This window comes from Equus caballus, chromosome 25 (genome assembly GCF_041296265.1).
Source record: "Equus caballus isolate H_3958 breed thoroughbred chromosome 25, TB-T2T, whole genome shotgun sequence".
In the NCBI taxonomy this organism is placed as follows: Eukaryota; Metazoa; Chordata; class Mammalia; order Perissodactyla; family Equidae; genus Equus; species Equus caballus.
The window spans coordinates 8669723-8694996 of NC_091708.1; the positions used below are offsets into that span (position 1 = coordinate 8669723).

The 25274-nt window shown below is 37.9% G+C and overlaps 1 protein-coding gene across 27 annotated transcripts in view; it reads left to right on the plus strand.

The window, feature by feature from the left end:
* Positions 1 to 25274, plus strand: part of UNC13B (unc-13 homolog B) — a 217569-nt gene that overhangs the window by 40494 nt on the left and 151801 nt on the right. For all 27 annotated transcript variants that reach the window (XM_070250603.1, XM_070250596.1, XM_070250595.1 and 24 more), the window contains 5 exons: positions 2379 to 2408; positions 5056 to 5155; positions 8028 to 8145; positions 9486 to 9609; positions 18010 to 18083. In XM_070250603.1, coding sequence (XP_070106704.1) covers positions 5151 to 5155; positions 8028 to 8145; positions 9486 to 9609; positions 18010 to 18083 — 321 coding nt within the window. In that variant the 5' untranslated portion in view covers positions 2379 to 2408; positions 5056 to 5150. The remainder of the gene's footprint in view (positions 1 to 2378; positions 2409 to 5055; positions 5156 to 8027; positions 8146 to 9485; positions 9610 to 18009; positions 18084 to 25274) is intronic.

Consider the following 25274-nt stretch of genomic DNA (forward strand, 5'->3'; position numbering starts at 1 on the left):
CAGCTGAGTAGTATTCCATTGTATATATGTACCACATCTTCTTTATCCATTCGTCTGTTGCTGAACACTTAGTTGAGCATCTTTTCATGTGCTTATTTGTCACCTAAATATCTTCTTTGGTCAAGTGTCGGTTCAAATCTTTTGTTGAATTTTAAAATGTAGTTTCTTTGTATTCTTAATACTGTTTTGAGATTTCTTCTTATAGTCTTTTTTTTTTTTTTAAAGATTGGCACCTGAGCTAACAACTGTTGCCAATCTTTTTTTTTCTTTTTTTCTGCTTTTTCTCCCCAAATCCCCGCAATACATAGTTGTATATTCTAGTTGTGGGTCCTTCTAGTTGTGGCATATGGGACGCTGCCTCAACATGGTCTAATGAGCAGTGCCATGTCCGACCCTAGGATGTGAACCAGGGAAACCCTGAGCCACCAAAGTGGAGAGTGTGAACTTAACCACTCGGCCACGGGCCCCTCTTCTTACAGTCTTTTATCAGTTTTATCAGATAGGTTTTGCAAATATATCTTCCCAGTCTGTGGCTTGCATTTTTTTTTTTTAGGAAGATTAGCCCTGGGCTAACTACTGCCAATCCTCCTCTTTTTGCTGAGAAAGACTGGCCCTGAGCTAACATCCGTGCCCATCTTCCTCTACTTTATACGTGGGACACCTACCACAGCATGGCTTTTTGCCAAGCAGTGCTTTGTCCGTACCCGGGATCAGAACCGGCAAACCCTGGGCTGCCAAGAAGCAGAACGTGGGAACTTAACCACTGCGCTACTGGGCCGGCCTCTGTGGCTTGCATTTTTAATGGTGTCTTTTGAGGAACAATTCTAAGTCTAATTTATCCGTGCTTTTACCTTTAAACTTTATGCTTTTTGTATCCAATTTGAGAAATCTTTGCCTATCCCAAGATCACAAAGATTTTCTCTTGTGTTTTCTTCTAGATGTTTTATAGTTTTAGCTCTTACATTTATTTCTATTCATGATTCATTTTAAGTTAAGTTTTGCATATGCTGTGAGGAAAAGATAGTATATATATTTTTTATATTTATATAATTATATTATACATTTTTATATATTTCTGTTTTATTCCATGTCTATTTTTATGCCAGTGCCACACTGTCTGATTACTGTAGCTTTACAGTAAGTCTTGAATTAAATGAAATTATTGAAGAACGTTTGGGAAGAGGAATTGACATGAGACTACAAGGGACAGTCCAGGGGGAGATATACTTTGATTCAATAATAAAAAAAAAATTTCTTTAGCACTAAGTGCTGCCTGGAAATGCAGAGGGCCTTGTGAAAGGTACTGAATCACCTGTCTCTTGGAACTGATAAGCAGAGCTTGGATGTGAGCTGAGGTGAAGCCTTCAGTTGCAACACGGGACAAGGAGAATGGCAGATCTGTACCCTCAAGAATCTTTTCAGGCATTATGTCTGGGGATTTCCCTTTATCTTTTTTTCTCCCTGTGGCACTTAGCCCTACTCTTGATTGATAGAAATATTTGATGATTTCTGGAATTTAGCAGTTTTCCTTCATGTGTGGTCTGTCACCTTTCCTAGGAGCTGGCTTGCTGCAGTCCCAGTATGGAATTTTTTTTCTTGTGCAGTTCTCCATTGACATTTTGGCTTAATGCTCTTTGTGATTATTCAGACAGGACCTCCTCTTGATGTCTGCTTATTCCCAGAAAGAAAGTACTTCTCAGTCTGGTTTAAAACCTATTGTCTAGCTCTGGCCTGTTATGCTCTTCCTTTAGCATGAATGAAATGGAGTTTGTATGATGAGTTTTTTTTTTTTTTTTGAAGAAGATTAGCCCTGAGCTAACGTCTGCCACCAATTCTCCTCTTTTTGCTGAGGAAGATTGGCCCTGAGCTGACACCCGTGCCCATCTTCCTCTGCTTTTTATATGTGGGACGCCTGCCGCAGCATGGCTTGACAAGTGGTGCATAGGTCCGTACTTGGGATCTGAACCAGTGAGCCCCAGGCCGCCGAAGCGGAACATATGAACTTAACTGCTCTGCCACTGGGCCGAGCTGTCTATGATGAGTTTTAAATAAGGAACATATATAACTTAAACCTTGGAAAGATATCTGATGTGGAATTGGTTGCTTATCATGGGAGTAACCCAGCTCTCTCTACCTGCTTGTCAGGCGGCTGTAAGAGATTGCTGTATTGAGTGTGAGTTTAGACTGGATGACTTGTAAGGGCCCTTCTAACTATCTTCAATCTTTGATCAGAAGTCCCAGCTTTTTTCTCTTCTAAGACTTAGACTTAAAAATGTAGTTGTAACTCTAGCCTTGGCCCATAATAAGTGATCAAAAAATGTAGGTTAAAAAGTTAATTTGCAAAAATTCTTCATGCTGTCGTTTTTTTTCTTTTGCAGTTAAACGAGCCAAATTCCAGGGTTCACCAGGTAAGGCCAACCTTTAATTATTACACCCTTTCCTGCCATACTTGCTGTGATGTAAAAGCAGTCTTTTAAAACAGCAATTTCATTTAATTCATTGATTAAATTAATTAAATTCACTAAATTAATTTATTAAATGATTTAAAAAATCAATATCAGGAGGTGTTGCTCAGGGGGGTACAGAGTTTCAGTTATGCAAGGTGAATAATTTCTGGAGACCTAATGTACAGCACTGTGTCTATCGTTAACAAGTATTGTGTTCTTGAAATTTGCTAAGAGGGTAGATCTTGTGTTTTCAACACACACACAGAAAATGGTAACTATGTAAGGTGGTGATGAATATGTTAATTGGCTTGATTGTGGTGATTATTTCACAGTGTATACATACATCAAATCAAGTTTTATACCTTAAATATGTACAATTTTGAATTGTCAGTTATACCTCAGTGAAGCTGAAAAAAAAATCGGTGCTGTTGTAAAACATTAAAGAAATCTATCTATCTAGTGAAAAGTTAAAGTCCCTTTACCTCTTGGCCAACTCATTTCTACTTCTCAGAAGTAACTGTTTAGAAGTTTTTATATACGTTTTCAAACTTTCTCTGTATATGCTTGTATACGATACTGGATCAGCTACACATATCTTTTTGCAACCTGCTTTTTTTTCCAGCAAGACATGAAAGTCTTGTGTGTGTGTATATACTATATCTGGTTCTTTCTTTTAAAGTCTTATACAGAATTTTATTGTAGATTTGTACCCTAGATCCCTGATTGATGAATATTTAGGTTGTCTACAGTTTTTTGCTACTATAAGCAATAAATGTTCTTGTGCGTTTACCATTGCCTGCTCTTACAAATGTATCCGTACGCTAGAGTCCAGAAGTAGCATTGCTGGGCCAAATGTATGCATTTAAAAAAAATTTGGTAGCTGTTGTCAACTTGTTCTTCTGAAAGTTTTTGCTAGATTATGCTCAGACCAAAAGTATATGAGTGTTTATTTTCCCAAATCCTTATCAGCATCAGATAACATGAAACTCTTTAATCTTTGCCCAGCTGAAGATATAAGTGGTATCTCTTTATTTTAATACACATTTCCTTAACTGTGAATGTCACATTATTCTGGTTATTGCTGTGGAAAAGAGAGAGTATTGGGAATTGCTGGGAGGAAATGAACATGCTTGGAAACCCAGGAAAATCTGAAAACCCAAATTTTGGGTGCAACAGGAATTAAAGCAGTTTCTGAGCCTCCTCTCTCCACTGCCTCTGGGTTAGTGCTTCTTTCTGAGAAGCTGTTCTGTTCTCCTTTCTTTTCAGCTGGTTTTCTATGCTTACCTGTCTTGCATACAGTCCATAATGGCATCTCCAATGGAGTTTATATGCTTCTTTGAGCTTTATCACCAACCACCGATTGTCACTATTTCTGTTTTCCTTTTCTAAAATCTTTTGAAAGGAAATCGTATTGGTCTCAGCTTTTGGTCAGCCCGTGGACTGGCTGCTCTTGGGTCATGTCTGCACCTGGTCTGGTCATCTCTGGTTGAATGTGGGTAGTGGAGTACAAAATCATATGATAGAAAACATTGCTCAGTGGTCTATTGCACTGATACATCTGGATATGGATGGGGATTCCCTCAGGTCGGTGGGCTTGTATCCTTATATGTCGTTAGTATAATTGTAAACTTTCCATGTCCAAGTATAAAATTGCATAATTTTTAATGATACTAAGGGAAAGATTTACCTTCTGCTACAAGTGCGTGACAGGGCCCATTTTCTCCCATCTCTAACATTAGGTAATCATTTTAAACAATCTTTACCAATTTGATTAGTCAAAAATGATAGTCTTCTTTCTTTCATTTTATAAAATTATGATTGATTTCTTACAGAGAAAAGTGAACTCTCAATTCAGTGCCCGTAATCATGGCTGATGCAAAATGTGCTGTGTTGAGCAGTAGGTCAGACTTCTGGGTTTTGAGTTCCAGGCCACCTCTCTTTGTTTAATATTCAATGCACACTCTCAGGTTAGACAATTTCCTTTTCCCAACTCTGTGATAACACTTCTTATAACTGAATAGATCAAGTTTGACGTCCGCTTCCTTTATGAGAGTTTTTCCTCAGTTCTTGTCTCTGTCAACAGCTGGAGCTGACTCTTTCCTCTTCTGCAGTTCTTTATAACTTTTTCTCTTATGGTACTTATTCTTTCTACATTTTATTAAGTTTACATAATCTTTCCTGCTAGATTAATTAGATTAGTTCTTTTCAAACTGCAGGTGGACTATAAAATCAATTTAGTTATGATTAACATTTTAATAGATTAAATTAAAACAGGAAATATCAATGTATCACACCTTATATTTCATGAAGCTTTTGTTTTAGTTTATATGTGTGTGTATGTGTGTCTACTGGGTCAAATATAAAATATATTTCTTAAATTTGCAAAACGCTGTTATAGATTATGCTTTTGAAGAGTGGTATATTTTTACAACTTTTTGCAACTCTACAATGCTTAGAATGATGCTATATTATACAAAATATATATATTCCATTTTTTCTTCTACATGTAATGTTTTAATTTGGATATTATTTAATTCCAGGAGCTTTATGAGGTTGGGTAACAATCTGAGCGCTAAGTATTGCATCTTCATTTTGCGTTTTTTCAAAGATAAATTTAACACATACGTGACCCTGAAAGTGCAGAATGTGAAGAGCACAACGGTAGCAGTTCGTGGTGATCAGCCTTCCTGGGAACAAGATTTTATGTTGTAAGTGCTTTGTAGCAGCAGCATTCCTACAATATTTGACAGTCTTCCCGAGGCAGTCACATTGGATTAAACAATTAGAGCTGAAGATTTTGCATATGTCTAAGATTTATAAAATATGTTAAATATTTTAAAACATTTTAATATATTAACATATGCTAAATATTTTCTTTGAAAGCTACAGATTTACAGGAACAAGTAAAGTGTGTGGCAGGTGAAGTATATCTGCAGTTTTGTTCTCTTGTGGATTTCTAATCTGTTCTTAGAGGTGAATTATGAATGTGAGTAAACTCCCAATTAATTTATGTGGGTGGAAATACTACCTAGTCAGATTTTCTCAGTGGTCAGAGTTGGAATATATACAGCATACGTAGCATGATATTAAACATAACTTAATCTTTCTTTGATTCTCAGAAGGCTCCTTGAAGGAATGTGATTATGCATGTGAGAGACTGTGTGTCTGTGTATACCCAAGTTATCTGCTTTAGAGGATGAGTATTTCTATGCCTATAGTCCTTTTACTTTATGGAGTAAAATGTCCTACATTCATCTAGTAATAAAATGAGTAAACGTTAGTAGACTTTCTTATGTATAACACAAAATTTAGTATGTTATGATTGTGAGTTCTGGCTTTAAAAACTTGATATTTCTTTTTTTTTTTCCCTTCTTAAATTTCAAGATTTTTTCCCCCTGCTCTAGAAAAGGGGAGAGAAGTGTAGAATCTAATTTTGAAGGACTAGGCAAATCACTTAGCTTCTCAAGTGCCAGTTTCCTTATCTGTAAAGTTCTACTTTTCTTACAAGATTATGCTTATTTTTTGGAAAGGTGGGTGCAAGGGGATCAAACAAGAAAATGTATTAAAATTCCTGTGAAACTTTAAATTTAAGTGACATTGCTTTGCAAGTTTTATAGTGCATCTCAGAGAGACATAGGGATGATTATTATTTTTATGGGGAAGTGTTCCAACCCTACAGGCTTTTTAATATATTGCTTCTTATTGTACCATTTAGGAAACTTTGTTATAATAACTATTATTATATTGTTATATTATTGTTTTGTTATAATACCTATTATGAGGGCTTGGGCTAAGACAATAGCAGAAGGGATAGGAGAAAAGGATGGATAGAAGATGTTACGGAGGTGGAACCAGGATTTGTCTTGAATGATGGGGTAAGTGGTGTGCCATTCATCAGGATAGGGGATGGTGCAAGATCAGTTATGGACAAGTTTATTTATTTTATTTATTATTTATTTTTTTAAAGATTTTATTTTTTCCTTTTTCTCCCCAAAGCCCCCCGTTACATAGCTGTATATTTTTTTAGTTGTGGCTCTTTTCAATTGTGGCATGTGGGACGCCACCTCAGCATGGCCTGATGAGCAGTGCATTGTCCTTGTCCAGGATCCGAACTGGCGAAACCCCAGGCTGCCGAAGCAGAGCACGTGAACCCAACTACTCGGCCAAAGGGCCAGCCCGGGACAAGTTTATATTTGAGGTTCTTACAGCACAGGTAGCAGGAGAGGTACAGAAGGTACTTAGAAACCTGAACCTGGTACTCAGGGAAGAAATCTGGGTTGGAGAAATATTTTGGTCACCTGAAGCCATAGGTGTAGATGAGAAAGCTTAGGGAGAGAGCATGTAGGGTGAGAATAGGGCCTGGGGTAGATCCTGGAGAGCACCAGCATTTAACGATGGACAAAGGGAACTAAGAAGGAATGAACAGAGAGGTTGAAGGAGAGACAGTGGATACTAGTGTCCTGAAAACTAAGGGAGAACTGGGGCTTCGAAAACAAAGAGGCCAGTGGTGTCAAATTTCTCACTGGTTGCTTCTCTCTCTAGATTATAAGCCTCATTCATTCCCTATCTCAATTATAGTAACATGAGAATGAGACCACTTATTCATTTCATTACACACGTAGTGTACTAAGTCAGCTATGAACAGTTTATTCAGGTGTCTTCCTATACTACTATATTAGCCATACCACAGTCCTGGCTATGGTATGTAAAACTAGCAATCCTACTTTCTTCCACCTTCTAACTGGCTGTAATAATCACCTACTGTGTTAGCTGTTCCTAGCAAGTGAAAAGTAGTGATCTACAGCCTCTTATCAGCATAGCCAGCTTTATTCTTATGTGTTTATTTTCCAGTTTCCCATAGCACTTCCCCTTTCCGCCCTGCTGTGGTATGTGTGAATTTCCTGTCTCCCACCTTGAGATGCTATGTAATTTTGCCCTCTTCCCCTTTACACGTGGGTTTTATTAGCTACTTTCTCTACCTTTCTGTGCCTATTTCTTATGCCTCTTACCCTGTTCATTTGTCACTGACAACTCCATTGCTGGTCTCTTGTCTCCCTTTCTCCTTTTTCCGTCTCCCTGATGTATTCTATGGCAGTATCTTATGTTCTCAAGGGCCCTTGTACTTCTGCTTGACTCCCTTTCATAAATAAATCTTGTAAAGAAACCTTGCCTTTTTCTAAAAGGTTCCTGTATACAGTGAGTGCAAAGGCATAAGTTGGGGGCAGTGTCGTTACTGTTAACAGTACAACAGAACTGTCGCTTAAGGGTGGAGATTGTAGGCAGGCAGCCCTGGCAGTAATGCCCTTGCTGCTTGACCTCATTTTTTTGTGAAATTGCATTAATCTAACCATAATTGTAGCTCCAAAGGAGAGGAGACAGACGGACAGGGGCGTTTTTCTATGGATACCCTACATAGGTTTCTCAGGGCCTAAAGAATGGTTGCAGTTTTCTGGAGCATGTTGATTTTCCCTGACAACGGGATCCTGGTGAGAAAGTATTCACGGTTTAGCAAAACAGGAGATAGAGCTGTTTCTTTCATATTATCTGGCTTTCTTTAAAGGGTTTTTTTCTTTCCGTTAGTGAGATTAATCGCCTGGACCTGGGTCTGAGTGTGGAGGTATGGAACAAAGGACTGATCTGGGACACCATGGTGGGGACCGTGTGGATTGCGCTGAAGACTATTCGTCAGTCGGATGAGGTCAGTCAATGCATTGCCCGTTTGGCGGTATGATTCTAGCCCTTACTTTTCCCCGTCCTAGGCAACTAATATTCATCCACACATCTCAGATTGCTTTGCTCCCATTCTCATTAGAAGGAGTGGAACCAGTCTATTCCTAACCTCACCCAGAGGCTCAGGGGATTTTATTTAGATCTGATCTTCCTTCTGTCCTATGACTGACCTCAGAGATGCCAGAGCACCTCTTTGGCATTATCAGGTAGACAGCCCCTTTTGAGTACTCCGTGTGCATGTGTGTGTTTGTGTGTGTGTGTGTGAGATCTAGGATGCCTGTGGTTTCTGCATTCCCCTCTAAGACACTGTCCTGGGAGGAGTGCCATTAAACTTCCTCGCCCAGCTGGCTGGTCCTGTTCTCAGCTGTGTTTCTTTGAGTCACCAATCTGCAGGCAATTGGTTTCAATTTTCCTTCTTCCACATGTAATCCTAATAGAGTTTGAGGAACTACCAGGCTTGGCAATTGGTATTCACAGTGTCTCATTATATGCGCTGCATAATAACGTTTCAGTAAAGGACAGACTGCATATACAACAGGGGTCCCATAACAGTACCATATAGCCTAGGTGTGTAGTAGGCTACACTATCTATGTTTGTGTGAGTATACTGTGATGTTTGCACAATGACGAAATTGCCTGATGGCACGTCTCAGAACGTATCCCTGTCATCAAGTGATGCATGACTGTGTTTTCAAGACTGAACTCCCACTCCACTTTCCCAGATTAGAGTATAACTCAGCATCATTTTCCCATAGACACTCACTTTGAACCTGGACAAAATCTGTCATATTCCTGATGGACTGTGAGTTTTCTCTGGGCATGGGGATGGTGAAGGTGTGCCTCTCTTCCCAAATTTCTTTTAGTTCCAGCTAAGTCTCTATCCCCTCTGGCCGATGGGCAGTTCGTTTTCATTGTGGCCTCAGTTCAGGTCTTCTTAACTAGCAATGTTACTAGCTCTTTACTGATTAGAAGTAGCGACACATATTAAGTGGCATAGTCATTGAGAATTGTGCAGATTAAATATTGATCCATGGAGATGCTTAGTTTTTGAGTTTGGCACTCCAGAAGTTCTATCCTCAGCGGGCTTGTAGAGAGCTTAGCACGGTGAAAGCTGCTGTCCCACCAAAGAGGGATAACAGATGCCATATGTAGTAAAGGCAGGTGGTGACAGTGGTGTGTTTCCCTCTCCAGGATGTGAGTGGCTATCAAAAGCTCTCCAGCAAGGAAATCAGAGAAAAACACCTGGCTCTTAAACCAAGAGGGGAGCTATGGAAGAATAACGTTCAATCTTACATCTTTGTTTTCTAGGAAGGGCCTGGAGAGTGGTCCACATTGGAGGCAGAGACATTAATGAAAGATGATGAGATCTGTGGAACTAAAAACCCAACTCCCCATAAAATTTTGCTTGATACAAGATTTGAGTTGCCTTTTGGTGAGTCTATTTTATTAGATTTTAAAAACCATTTAATACTTTTTTACTATATTGTTTGAAGTTGTTTGCTTGTTTCATTACTGAGTTTTTTGTCTTGTCAGCTATCTCCTTTGAGGGCATTCTGTCTCTGTCCACTCTGTTCTCTATAACACTTCTCGCAGGGATGGTGCAAAGTAGATTCCAGAATGGTGCTCATTAAAGAATCCACACTAAAAGCATTCTCTTCAGATCATTTAGTTTTCTGTGACAATATATTATAATAACTTATGAAATACCTGCTTGTTAGAGAACATCAATGATTTATTCTTTTGATAATATTTTACCATTTATTGTCTTGAAGTGACTATATACCTTATAATTTGTCAATGTAAACATTAAAGTAGCACTAATAAATAGAAGGATAATTTTTAAAAAATCAGAAAAAACATACTCATGATAAAAATTCAAACAGTATGGAAATGTTTATGGATAAAAAGTTAAAATTTTCTCTTCCCACTTCCTTATTCTCCTTTGCATTCCCCAGACATAAACCACTGTTAACTTTCTTGTGTCTTGGTTTAGACATAAGAAATTTCTTTTCTAGAAATAGATTTTCACAAAATTTGGATCATACTCTGTATACTATGTATAGAGATATATAGTTTTGTATAAACTACTTAAATACACTATTTTGGACATCATTCCATGTTAAACTTTAAGGTCTATCTTGCAGATCCAAACAGCTGCTTATGCCATAAATTATGTCAGCAATCCTGTATTAATTGACATGAAGATTGCTTCCAGTTTTTTTTTTTTTTCCTCCCCAAAGCCCCCCGCTACATAGTTGTATATTCTTCGTTGTGGGTCCTTCTAATTGTGGCATGTGCGACGCTGCCTCAGCGTGGTTTGATGAGCAGTGCCATGTTCGCGCCCAGGATTCGAACCAACGAAACACTGGGCCGCCTGCAGCAGAGCTCGCGAACTCAACCACTCTGCCACGGGGCCAGCCCCAGTTTTTTTGATATTATGTACTGCTATAATGACCAGCTATTTCTGTTCCCATTTATGTGTCTTAGGATAAATTCTTAAAAGTAGAACTTAAAGAATGAGTCAAAGGATATGTGCATTATTATTTTTCGTTGTACTTCCAAATTACTTGTGAAAAAGACCGTACCAATTTATATTCTTACCAGCTGTGTCTGAGGTGTCTCTTTTCTGCACATCTTTGCCTACATTTTTTTTTTTTTTGTGAGGAAGATTAGCCCTGAGCTAACTGCTGCCAATCCTCCTCTTTCTGCTGAGGAAGACTGACCCTGAGCCAGCATCTGTGCCCATCTTCCTCTACTTTATATGTGGGACACCTACCACAGCATGGCGTGCCAAGTGGTGCCATGTCCGTACCCAGGATCCGAACAGGCGAACCCCGGGCCGCCGAAGCTGAATGTACGCACTTAACTGCTGCCCCACCGGGCTGACCCCTTTGTCTAAATTTTGTATTTCTCAGTTTTTAATGTTTTTCTGTGTAATTGGTTTACATGGTATCTTGTTTTAGTTAAATTTAGTTTAATTTTAATGTTGACTGCTCACATTATTGATATCTACATATACTATTGTTATTGCTACTAATTTATGATTTCAGTCTGCTTATATCTTGTACCTTATGGTTATTTAAGCAAAAATGCCATGATTTTCCAATAAGCTCAGAAATAACTAAACTCAGAACAACTATTAGTTCAGAAAAATAGAAAGGAAAACTTTTGTGTGTCTCTGGGCCAAGTTGCAGGTAAAGAGAAAAGCAGTTGGGAGTTGTTGCTGCAGCTTAGTTTCTTGTATTCTTAGTGCTGTGTTCTGGGCTGCACTGGTTTGGAATGGAGTCTCTGTCTTGCTGAATTGAGATGGAGAAGGGTGGGAGTGGGTCTTGGTTCAGATACCACAGAAATTGGATGTTCTTAAAGTTTTAGTAGATTTTCTTGAATAAGTGTTTCTTCATTTGCTGTATGCCCTTACGACCATTTCCAGAGACTTTAAATGGTGTTTTTTAATATATACAGTTTTGCTACGGAGTGGATCTGTGGAGCTCCTCACATTGTCAGGCTAGAAGTCTGTCAGTCCATCCCTCATTGCATTTTTATTTAATTAATTAACTTATTTTATTGAGGTTCTATTGGTTTATAACATTGTGTAATTTCACATGTACATTATTATATGTCAGTTTCCATGTAGACTGCACCGTGCTCAAACCAATAGTCTAGTTTTCATCTGTCACCATTCATATGTTCCCCTTTATCCCTTTCACCCACCCCCCCCAACCCTCTTCCCCTCTGATAACCACTAATCTGTTCTCTATCCATGTGTTTATCTTTCACACATGAGTGAAATCATGCAGTGTTTGTCTTTCTTAGTCTGGCCTATTTTGCTAAATATAATACCCTCAAGGTCCATCCATGTTGTTACAAATGAGATGATTTTGTCTTTTTTTTATGGCTGAGTAGTATTCCATTGTATATATATACACCACATCTTTTTTATCCATTCATCAGTCGATGGACACTTGGATTGTCTTGGCTATTGTGAATAAAGCTACAGTGAATATAGGGGTGCATAGATTGGTTTGTGTTGTTGATTTCAAGTTCTTTGGATAAATAACCAGTAGTAGGATAGCTGGATCATATGGTGTTTCTACTTTTAGTTTTTTGAGAAATCTCCATACTGTTTTCCATAGTGGTTGCACCAACTTGTGTTCCCACCAGCAGCGTATGAGGGTTCTATTTTCTCCACATGCTCTCCAAGGTCTGTTATTTTTTTGTCTTGGTAATTATAGCCATTCTGACAGGTGTAAGGTGATATCTAAGTGTAGTTTCAGTTTGCATTTCCCTGATGATTAGTGCTGTTGAGCATCTTTTCATGTGTTTATTGACCATGTGTATATCTTCTTTGAAAAAATGTCTGTTCATATCCTATGCCCATTTTGTGCTCAGGCTTTTTGTTTTTGTGTTGTTCAGTTGCATGAGTTCCTTATATATTATGGAGGCTGACTCCTTTGTTGGATATATGATTTGCAAATACTTTGTCCCAGTTGGTGAGTTGTCTTTTTGTTTTTTGGTTTTTTTTTTTGAGGAAGATTAGCCCTGAGCTAACATCTGTGCCCATCTTCCTCTACTTTATGTGTGGGATGCCTACCACAGCATGGCTTGCCAAGCAGTGCCATGTCCACACCCAGGATCTGAACTGATGAACTCCAGGCCACTGAAGCGGAATCTGTGCACTTAACCGCTGCGCCACTGGGCTGGCCCTGTCTTTTTGTTTTGATCCTAGTTTTCTTTTGCCTTGCAGAAGGTCTTTAGTCTGAAGAAGTCTCACTTGTTTATTTTTTCTTTTGTTTCCCTTGTATGAGAAAACATGGTATTTGAAAAGATCTTTTTAAGTTCGAGGTCAAAGAGTGTACCACCTATATCATCTTCCAGGAGTTTCATGGTTTCAGGACTTATCTTCAAGTCTTTGATCCATTTTGAGTTTGTTTTTGTGTATGACGTGAGATAATGGTCTACTTTCATTCTTGCATGTAGCTGTCCAGTTTTCCCAACACCATTTATTGAAGAGACAGTCTTTTCCCCATTGTATGTCCTTAGCACGTTTGCCAAAGATTAGCTGTCCGAGATGTGTGGTTTTATTTCTGGGCTTTCAGTTCTGATCTATTGATGTATGCCTGTTTTTGACCAGTACCATACTGTTTTAATTACTATGGCTTTGTAGTACATTTTGCAATCAGAGATTGTGATGCTTCCAGCTTTGTTCTTTTTCCTCAGGATTGCTTTAGCAATTCGGGGTCTTTGGTTGCCCCGTATGAATTTTAGGATTCTTTGTTCCATTTCCGTGAAGAGTGTCATTGGGATTCTGATTGGGGTTGCATTGAACATGTAGATTGCTTTGGGTAGTATGCACATTTTAACTATGTTTATTCTTCCAATCCATGTGCATGGAATGTCTTTCCATCTCTTTATGTCATCATCTATTTCTTTCACTAACATCTTGTAATTTTCATTGTTTAAGTCCTTCACCTCCTTGGTTAAATTTATTCCTAGGTACTTTATTCTTTTTGTTGCGATTATAAATGGGATTGTATTCTTGAGCTGTCTTTCTGTAAGTTCATTATTAGAGTACAGAAATGCAACTGATTTTGTAAGTTGATTTTGTACCCTGCAACTTTACTGTAGTTGTTAATTATTTCTAATAATTTTCTGATGGATTCTTTAGGGTTTTGTATATATAAGATGATGTCGTCTGCTAACAGCGAGAGTTTCACTTCTTCACTCCCTATTTGGATTCGTTTTATTCCTTTCTCTTGCCTAATTGCTCTGGTGTAAACCTCCAGTATGATGTTGAATAAGAGTGGTGATAGTGGGCATCCTTGTCTCGTTCCTGTTCTCAGAGGGATGGCATTCAGTTTTTCCCCACTGAGTATGATATTGGCTGTGGGTTTGTCATATATGGCCTTTATTATGTTGAGGTAATTTCCTTCTATCCCCATTTTGTTAAGAGATTTTAATCATAAATGGCTGTTGGATCTTGTCAAGTGCTTTCTCTCCATCTATTGAGATGATCGTGTGGTTTTAATTCCTCAGTTTGTTGATGGGGTGTATCAGATTCACTGATTTGCGGATGTTAAATCATCCCTGTGTCCCTGGTATAAACGCCACTTGATCATGATGTATGATCCTTTTGATGTATTGCTGTATTTGGGTTGCCAATATTTTGTTGAGGATTTTTGCATCTATGTTCATCAGCAGTATTGGCCTGTAGTTTTCCTTTTATGTGTTGTCCTTGTCAGGCTTTGGTATCAGAGTGATGTTGGCCTTGTAGAATGTGTTAGGAAGTGTTCCATCTTCCCTGATCTTTTGGAACAGCTCGAGAAGGATGGGTATTAAATCCTCTCTGAAAGTTTGGTAGAATTCCCCAGGAAAGCTGTCTGGTCCTGGGATTTTCTTCTTTGGGATGCTTTTGATTATTGTTTCAATCTCTTTCCTTGTGATTGGTCTATTCAGATTAACTGTTTCTTCTTGATGAGTCTAAAAATTTATCCATTTCCTGTGGATTGTCCATTTTGTTGGCATATAGTTTTTTGTAGTATTCTCTTATAATTCCTTCTATTTCTGTAGTATCTGTTGTTATTTCTCCTCTTTCATCTCTAATTTTATTTATCTGAGCTATCTTTCTTTTTTCCTTCGTAAGTCTGGCCAGAAGTTTGTCAGTTTTTATTTACCTTCTCAAAGAACCAGCTCTTTGTTTCATTGGTCCTTTCTACTGCCTTTTTTGTTTCAGTAGCATTTATTTCTGCTCTGATTTTTATTATTTTTCTCCTTCTGTTGACTTTGGGCTTTGTTTTTTTTCTAATTCAGTTAGGTGTAGTTTGAGATTGCTTATTTGGGATTTTTCTTGTTTGTTAAGGTGAGCCTGTATTGTGATGAATTTTCCTCTTAGTATGGCTTTTGCTGCATCCTGTATGAGTTGATATGGTATGTTTTCATTTTCATTTGTCTCCAGATAGTTTTTTATTTCTCCTTTAATTTCTTCCATGATCCATTCTTGTTCAATAGCATGTCCGTTAGTCTTCACATCTTTATTCCTTTCTCACCTTTTTTCTTGTATTTATTTTCTAGCTTATAGCGTTGTGATAGGGAAAGATGCTTGTTATCATTTCAATCTTCTTAAATTTATTGAGGCTTGCCTGGTTTTCCAACATTTGGTCTATCCTTGAGAATGTTCCTTGCGCTCTTGAGAAGAATGTGTTTTTTGCTGTTTTTGGATGGAGTGTTCTATATATGTCTAAGTAGTCCAACTGGTCTAGCTTTTCATTTAATTCCATTGTTTTCTTGTTGATTTTTCTATCTGGATGAACTATCCGTTGGTATGAGTGAAGTGTTTAGATCCGCTACTGTTATTATTATTACTATTTCCTTTTAGGTTTGTTAATGGTTGCTTTATGTACTTTGGTGCTCCTGTGTTGGGTAAATAGATATTTGTAAGTGTTATTTCTTCTTGGTGGAGAGTCCCTTTAATCATTATATACTACCCCTCTTTGTCTCTCTTTACCTGTCTTGTCTTGAAGTCTACTTTGTTTGATATAAGTATTGCGACACCTTTCTTTTGTTTGCCATTAGCTTGGAGTATCATCTTCTATCCCTTCACTCTGAGCCTCTGTTTGTCATTGGAGCTCAGATGTGTTTCCTGGAGGCAGCATGTTGTTGGGTCTTGTTCTTTAATCTGTCTTGCCACTCTGTGTCTTTTTGTTGGAGAATTCAATCCATTTACGTTTTGGGTGATTATCAATATATGAAGGCTTAATGCTGCCATTTTATCACTTGTTTTCTGGTTCTCCTCCATTTCCTTTGTTTCTCGTCTTGTATATTTTGGCCCACCAATTGAATTATGTAGTTTTTTATGATATGTTTCTCAGTTTTCTCCTTATTTGTTATTTGTGTCTCTGTTCTGCTTTTTTGTGTAGTGGTTACCATGAGGTTTGTATTCAAAATCTCGTGGTTATGGTAGTCCATTTTCTGATAGCTTCTTACTTCCTTAGACTAAGCTGATTCAGTCCCTTTCCTCTTCCCTTCCTAAGTTGTTTTTCTCACATCTCACTCCATCTTGTGTTGTGAGTTTGTGGTTAAAATGAGATTATCTTTGTTTTTGGTGTTTTCCTTCCCTTTATTTTTAATTCTATGGTTGAGTATTTGCTAGCCTGTTCTGATTCTTTCTACCTGCTTATTGCCTTTCTCTGTGCTTTGCAACCCCTTTCTCCCTTTTTTGTTTTTTCAGGTATGAGGACCTTCTTCAGGACTTCTTGTGGGGGGGGGGTAGTCTCCTTGCTACAACTCCTCTAGCTTTTGTTTGTCTGGGAGTTTTTATTTCTCCATCATATCTGAAGGATATTTTTGCTGTATAGAGTATTCTTGGCTGAAAGTTTTTGTCCTTCAAAGATTTGAATATATCATTCCAGTCTCTCCTAGACTGTAAGGTTTCTGCACAGAAATCCACTGAAAGCCTGATACGGGTTCCTTTGTAAGTTATTTTCTTCTGCCTTGCTGCCCTCAGTATTCTTTCTTTGTCATTGACTTTTGCCAGTTTCACTACTATATGCTTTGCAGTAGGTATTTTTAAATTGACATGTTTAGGAGATCTGGTAGCCTCTTCCACATGGATTTCCATCACCTTCCCTAGGTTTGGGAAGTTCTCTGCTATTATTTCTTTGAACACGCTTTCTGCTCCATTCTCCTTCTCTTCACCTTCTTCAATACCTATAATTCTTATGTTGCATTTCCTCATTGAGTCAGATATTTTTCAGAGACTTTATTTCTTTTTAGTCTTAGTTCTGTCTCCTCTAGTATCTGGAGCATTTCAACATTTCTATCTTCGATTGTGCTGATTTGCTCCTCTATGATGTCTACTCGAGCATTCAGGAAATTCATATTTGTTTTATTTCTTCCATTGTGTCTGTCATCACTAATATTTCTGATTGATTGTTCTTTATAAATTCAATCTCTTTTGTGGAGTAGCTCCTGAGCTTATTGAATTGTTTCTTTACATTCTCTTTTAACTTGATGAGTTTTTGATGATAGGTATTTTTGATTCTTTGTCATTTAGATTCCATGTTTCTGTGTCCTCAGGGCTGATTTCTGGGTACTTGTCATTTTCTCTCTGTTCTGGAGACCTAATATAATGTTTGATATTGCTAGAGGGCGTGGCTCTGTTTTCGTCCATTGTTGTATTATTTGGTTGAAATTACTGTCTGTCACCACTGGAGGTCCCAGGCACTGGAACCGTTGCTGGGCAGGTGGGGGAGGGACGCTTTCTCCTGCATGCTTTCAGGGTTTTCTCCCTCTGCTCTTGCTATCTGCTCTCCTGGGGTGTTGGCTTGATGAGGTCACCACCCGCAAAAGCTTTTGCCCCTGTAGAGGGCTTTCCCTCTAGGCTGCAAGGAGGTTCCAGCCTCTGTGCACTCCATTGTGTGGCTGTGTGAGTCTCTCTGACATTTTTTGTGTTGTGTTTGGATGTTCTCTGTTGGAATATGAATGTGTTTTTCGTTGTATGGTGGAGGGGAGAGATTACTGGGAAAACTCACCCCTCCATGTTGCTGACATCACTCCCATCATGGGGATTTTGATAGCAATTGCATTGGATCTATAGATCTCTTGGGCAGCATTGACATCTTAGCAATATTAAGTCTTCTGATCTAATGGGAATAATAGTATATTATTTTGGCTTTTGTGAAGATTCAAGATAGTGTTCATGGCAAGAGTTGAGCCATCAGTAAAATTAGTCCATCAGTACCACCCTTCTAACTTTGATTGTTTGATTGAATAAAGTATAATCAACCCATGAGTAAATTATTAACTTGGTAATGTGGTTTATTTTCTTTCACGGTAGATATCCCAGAGGAGGAAGCCAGATATTGGACCTACAAATTGGAGCAAATCAATGCCTTGGGAGCTGATAATGAGGTAGGAACTTCTTATTTGCAATATAAAGAGATGGGGAAAAGTCTTTTTATAGGACCCTTTAAGGTTGTCAGGGGAGGGACCCAGGAGCATGTTGAAGAATGAAAGAATTTAAACTACATTAAACAGAAAAGCAGCTAGAACATTGCCTGACATTTCGTTAGAAGGATCTATCTTCCACTGTTCCTATTCTTCCTGTTGTCTTCCAGAGGTGGCTGAATTAGTACTAGTGTGTTGGGGAAGGAGCTTTTACTAGAGAAACTGTCCCCTTGTTATGCAGATGAGCAGAGGCATGTCTTCTGCTTGTCTCCAGATTTTTGGATATATATCCTTATTTTTATGCTATTTTTAGGGATGTTTAACCTATTGCATTGCTTAGTTCTGCTGTCCTAACTTATCTGCAGAGATAAGTCTGGTGCTCAGAAGAGAACACAGTCCACTCAGTCTAGACCATTAGGAATGGGGAATGTTTTTATTATTGGTGATGGAGGGAAAAGATAAGTTTTTTTAACTTCTGGACGTGTTGGGCTCTTAGAAAATAGGTCTGATTATACGGTAGTGTTTGGAGTGCCAGGGGATATTTCAGTGGAAATGTCTGGTAAGCAACTTCATGAAAGAATCTGAAGTTCAGGGTTGGGTGACATGGGGAGCTATAGGCATAGAGTTTGGATTTATCAACTTATTGGAAGCATTTGACGTCAGAGGAATAGAAGAGCTTGCTCAGGTGGAGTGTATAGAAAGAATATTGAAGAAGAACAAGGGCAGACTTGGGACCGCCAAAGATAGAATAGGGAGGGTCAAAAGAGACTGAGAGCTGTCTGAAAGACAGTAGGAGAACCAGAAAAATGGTCATGAAACAAAGGAAAAAAGAGTTTTAAGGCAGAAATTCTCAATAGTATCGAGTGTTACCGAGAACAAAGAGGAGAAGAGTGATGAAATGGAGCCATTGGATTTGGCATTTAAGGACCAGTGTCCATAGATTAGTGCAGGAAGCCAAAATGAAGTGGTTTGATGAGAAGTAGTAGTTTGCTAGTGCTGCCATAATAAAGGACCATAAACTGAGTGGTTGCAACCACAGAAATTCATTCTTTCACAGTTCTCGAGGCTAGGATTCTGAAATCAAGGTGTTGGCAGGGTCAGTTCCTTCTAGAGACTTGACAAAGAAACTGTTCCATGCCTCTCCTCTCCCTTCTGGTGGTTCCCAGCAGTCCTTGCCATTCTTTGGCTTGTGGACACATCATTCCTCTCTCTGCCTCCATTATCACACACCTCCCTTGTGTCTTTCTGTCCCAACAGTACGTTCTCTTCTCTTTGGGTGTCTGTACCCAAATTTCCATTAATCTTGTAAGGACACCATTCGTTGGGTTATTTTAAGACTGTAGTGACCCTATGTATGAATAAGGTCACATTCACTGTTAGTAGGGATTAGGACTTCAACATATCTTTTTTTGGGACACAATTTGGCCCACAGTGAGTTAAATCAAAGATGAAGAAATGGAATTTGAAACAAATGCAAATACTCCTTTCAGGGTTTTCCCTTACCTCACCTGATTCCTTAGTAGGTTTTATATTATTAAATTACATAACTTTTCTCATATCCACTGCAACACTCCAACTTTTCTTGGTTGAAAGCTCCAGTCTTTCTTCTCCCCTTGATAAATGTCACAATTTACTCTGTCCTTGTGTCCACTTTACCTTTTGTGGGTTTTCTTTTTTCCCCAAAGCCTTGCTTTGGAGTGGTATATAACCTTCCAAACTCCCATCTTCTTTATTTTCCTAGTAAAGAAACACATTGTACTTTTGATTTTACAGGCTTTACTGTGTCACTGTGCAGAATCACGTGAAGGGATTAAAGCACTAAAAAACCAAATGTAACATGCAAACATTACAGAATTTTACAAGTTCTAAAACTGATGGTTCTTGGTCTGTGGTTCTCAGCTCCCTCTGAGATTTTTGCTTTCTGTTTATATTCTAGAGCTCTCCCTTCTGCCATTCCTTCCTGTATCATCCTGTTGGTTTTCGTAAAACGGCTTTATTGAAATATAATTCACATGCCACACAGTTCACACATTTAAAGTGTACAATTTAGTAGCTTTTGGTATAGTCACAGAATTGTATATCTATCACCACAATTAATTTTAGAACAGTTTCATTACCCTGTAAGGAAACCTTGTGCCCTTAGCCATCACACTCCAATCCCCACATCCTCCTCAGTCCTAGGCAATCACTGATCTGCTTTCTATCTTTGTACATTGACGTATTCTGGAGATTGCATATAAATGCAATTATACAATATGTGGTCCTTTATGACTCTCTTCTTTCACTTAGGTTTTTCCTATATTGTAGTATTTATCTGTACTTCATTCTTTTTTATTTCTGAATAATATTGCACTGTATGGCTATACTGCATTTTATTTGCCCATTTATCAGTTGATGGATGATTGAGTTTCCACTTTTTGGCTATTATGGATAATGCTGCTATGAACTATTGTATTATTGAAATTTTCCATCATGCGAAATATACAGAATTACTCTTCCCTCTTTCTATGCTGGAGTATTTTAAGACCAATCTCAGATATCCGGTGGTCCACCTGTAAATACATACATACATTGGTATACATCTTTAAGAGATAATGCCTTAAAACAAAAATAACCACAATGCCTTTAATACATCAGATTTAACAATAATTTCTTAATGTCATCTAATGCCTAATGTGAGTTCAAATTTCCTTTATTGTCTCAAAGATGTCTTTTCACAGCTGATTTTTTCAATCCAGAATCCAAACAAGTTGTTCATATTTGGTTATTATGTCTCTTAAATCATGTTTATTCTATAACTGTTTCCCTTCCCCTCAATTGTTTTGTAGAATTCCACACATTTTGGATTTGGCTGATTATATCCCCAAGGTTTCCTTTGCCATCTTCCTCTATCCCTCTTACTTCCTTTAAACTGGAAATTATATGTAGTGTTTTGAGGACTAGGTTGAAATATAGATTGAAGTTTATTATTTTTTTTGGCTGGCACGTGGTGTCTTAACTCACTTCTAGTGATGTTAAAATTCAACAGGGGATTCATGTGGTGTCTGCCTGTTTCATCCATTATAAAGTTTTCCCACCAGCCTTTTACCTAATTGTTGTAGCAGTAAATAATAGTTGTTATTTTATAAAGGCCTGCTAAATGGTGATTTTCTAATTATATTACCCCTTCAACATTTATTTGCTGCGATTTGTCTGTAAGAAAGGACTTTTCTCTTACTGGTATTTGGTTCATTTGTAATAAAGTCTGTACTCATTTCAGATGAATGAGCTGTTGCCTAAGCAACTTCTCAAGGCAACCAATGAGTTGTTTTCTTGTTTTTTTAGTGGTGTATCATTATAAATTTATGGATTTTGATATATTTAATGTGTTTCAATCAATTGTAGTCATTATTCTTTTTGATAATAAAATCATCTCATCTTTGGTTAGTGGGAATTTCTTCAAGTAGGCCTCTGTGTCCTTTTTCTCTTGTCTGTTTTTATCATGAAAAAATTTAAAGCAGACGTAAAATACAGGGAATGGTAAAAATGGAGCCTGTACGCTTATCTTCCAGATACAGTAATTATTGAGATTTTGTCGTACTTTCTGTAAAATCATTTTAGAAACACAGTGTAGAGTCTTGTCTTTTTATCCTATGGTGTGTAACAGTTCCCGTACACAGCAGCCTCTTGGTTCCAGAAGCACTTGAGTCAAGGCGGGCTGGGGCTCTACCACTTCACAGAGCTGGATTGTGCCACCATTTCTTAATCTCCCCACTCAGGGACCATTCTGTTTTCACTATTACGAATGCATGCTGCAGTGGACCTCCCTGAGCCTGTGTCTGTGCTTATGTATGAGAGACTGTCTGGGTGTATACCTGTAAGTACAGGTGCTTAGTTGTGGGATATGCACTGTTCAACCTTATAGATATGGCTAAATTACTCTAAATTAATTGTACCAACTTATATTCCCATTTTCTTGCTTCTCTCTATCCTTACTGATACTTGACATTACCTGATTTAAAAGTTTTGCTAATCTAATAAATTTAGAGCCTTATTGTTTTAATTTGCGTTTCTCTCTTTATTGGTGACATTCATTCATCAGTAATTTATTCACCAAATAACTTATTGTGCACTATGTACCAGGGACTGTTGTAGGTGCTTGGTAAACATCAGAGGTTAAACAAAGATCCTGTCCTTATGGATCAAATAAAAGGAGACAGACAGTATGCAGGAAATATAATAAGTATAGTAAATGTTAGAAGGTGAGAAGTGCCACCTGGGGAAAACCTACTTTTCTTCATGCAGATTTTACACTTTTTTTTTTTAGATTTATTCCTAATTCTTTTGTGAATGATACATTTAAAAATTACATTTTCTAATAGGTCATTGCTAATATAAGGCAGTGCTTTGCTGCTCATTTTTTTTAGTATTGATCTTATTTAGCAAATTTTATTAGTTCTACTAGTTTAGAGATTCCCTTAGACTTTTCTCTGTAACTAGTTTTTGGATCTTTGCAGTTTTTGTCTCTTTCCAGTCCTTATGTTTTATGTTTTCAAGTGTTTGAGTGTTTTATACTGAGCAGACAGTACAGGGAGTTTCCTTATCAACTTCTTCTCTGCCTTCCCCCCAAGATTTCCCGTTATTAACATCTTACATTACTGTGGTATGTTTGTTACAATTAATGAACCAACGCTGATATATTATTAACTAAAAAGTTAATGTTTTATTTTGTTTTTATTATATTTAACTAAAAAGTAAAACTAAAAATCCATAGTTTTTTCAACTTTCCTTAGTTTTTACTTCATGCCCTTTTTCTGTTCCAGGATCCCATCTGGGACACTGTTACATTCAGTTGTCATGTCTCTTTAGCTCCTCTTAGCTGTGATATTTTCTCAGTTCTTGTTTCTCATGACCCCTTATTTTAAAAAATTTGTTGCATAAAACATACAGTGTAATTTTTAGTACTTGGAGTGACAGCAGGGAGCCTTATCATTTTCCTGCCTATAAGGGGAATGCTTCATAAATCTTAAAGTATGATGTTTGCTATAGATTTTGATAGATACTATATCAAATTAAGGAAATGCTATTTTCTTTCTGATTTTCTAAGAATTTTTGTCTTGAAAAAATAAGGAATTTTATCAAGGCTTTTCCTGCATTTAGTTAGATCACATAGTTTTTCTCCTTGTTATCTGTTTATTGTGGTGATTTACATGAGTAGATTTTCATGTATTGAACTGTTCTTCCATTTCAAACACACTTGGTCATGATATATGGACATTTTTATATCGACATAAATACATATGCACACATGTACATACATATTCACATGTCAATATTATAGCACTTATTTATGATGGATAAATAATATGATATGATGAATTTTGTTTGGTAATCTGTTTAGGATTTTTGCATTTATGTTCGTAAGTGAGATTGGCCTGTAATTTTCCTTTCTTATACTAGTTTTTCCTGTTTTTTTTGGGTACATAAACAGGCCTGGAAGAGATTCATTAAATATGTCTTCCAAAAATATCTATTGTTGTCTCAAGTCTGAATTCTTCTAGTTTAAGACTTAAAGTTTTAGGATTTCCTCACTGTTACGCGTATGTACTGCCTACAAAAATTATGATTTATAACAGTTATTATTTACAACCAAGTCCTTTTTTTTTGCTTTGGAGTGGGTTGCTTAAGAAGTTTTGAACATTTTTATGATTGACAGTTTTCTTAACACTATCATATCCTTTAGATTGTGCTTGACTTCTGATTATTCCCTGTTAGATGGAGTAATGGCAGTATGTACCTCTGATATTTGTATCATAATTTATTGCTTATAAAGTACTTTACATGTAAAAGTATATTTATACACAAAAAGTGTTTCGTATTTTGGATCCAATGACTTGAAATGCCCTTGCTCACTCACATTCCTGTGTAAGCCATCATTAACTTCTGTCTAGATTTTTGCAATAATTAGTCTGTTTCCCCTCTTGTTCCCTACAATGCATCTCACACAGCAGCCAGAGTGATTTTTAAAGTGTAATAGAGTCATATCCCTCTCGTGTTTAAAACACTAAACGGTTTCACAATACATTAGGATAAAATCCAAACTCCTTACCGTGATTTATAAACTCTCTTCCCTCAGTGCCTAGAACAAGGCCTCGCACACCTAGGTACTCAAGAAACACCTGCCGAGTGCATGGCTCATTCGCTGGCAGCATTAGCGAAGCTCTGACGTGCCAGGACCTCACAGCTTGTTGATAAGTGGCAGAGTCAGGATGAGAACTCCAGAGCTCATGTTTGCAAGTTGCCTGATGACCACATTATGTTTTTCTGATCCTCTGCTGGGCTCTCACAGAATCAAACTATTCTGCTTTCCAGACTCTATGTACTTGTGTTAACTTTTTTCTGCCTTTTTCTTGTTTTGCCTTTCCAAATCCTGCCCATCCTCAAGACTTGTACTTAATTCTGTCCCCCCCCCCCTTTTTTTTTGAGGAAGATTAGCCCTGAGCTAACTGCTGCCAATCCTCCTCTTTTTTTACTGAGGAAGACTGGCCCTGAGCTAACATCTGTGCCCATCTTCCTCTACTTTATATGTAGGACACCTGCCACAGCATGGCTTGCCAAACGGTGCCATGTCTGCACCCGGGATCTGAACCGGCGAACCCCAGGCCACCAAAGTGGAACTTGCGCACTTAACCGCTGTGCCACTGGGGTGGTCCCTGTTCCCTTTTATAGAACTTTTTTTTTTTAATGGTGTCACTACTCTCTTTTTTGCTGGTGATGGTGGTAGGTTGAGTTGGGGAAGTTAGAATATAAGTGGGAAGGGGACTCTACTAGGTACCAGATGTTGCATTACGTGCTTAAATAAGTAATTTCACTTACTTTCCACGTGACTTTGTAAGGTAAGAAGCACTATTACTTTTTTTAAAGATGAGAAAACTCAAGTCTCAGAGAGATTTTCAGTTCCATCACCCAAATGAGGAAATCTATACATTATCCACAAGAAAACTTACAGGAGTGAGTTTCTAAGTCCTCTGAAGCTCCTGTAAGGCTTCTAAGGTTAAGCCTTTTACAGCTACCTGGCAGAGCTGGAAGGATGCCCAGGTGCCCTTGGTCAGAACAGCCTCTCTGCTCTCTTGCTTTAGCCTGTGGCACTGGGCCAGTGTCATATCTGATAGTCTG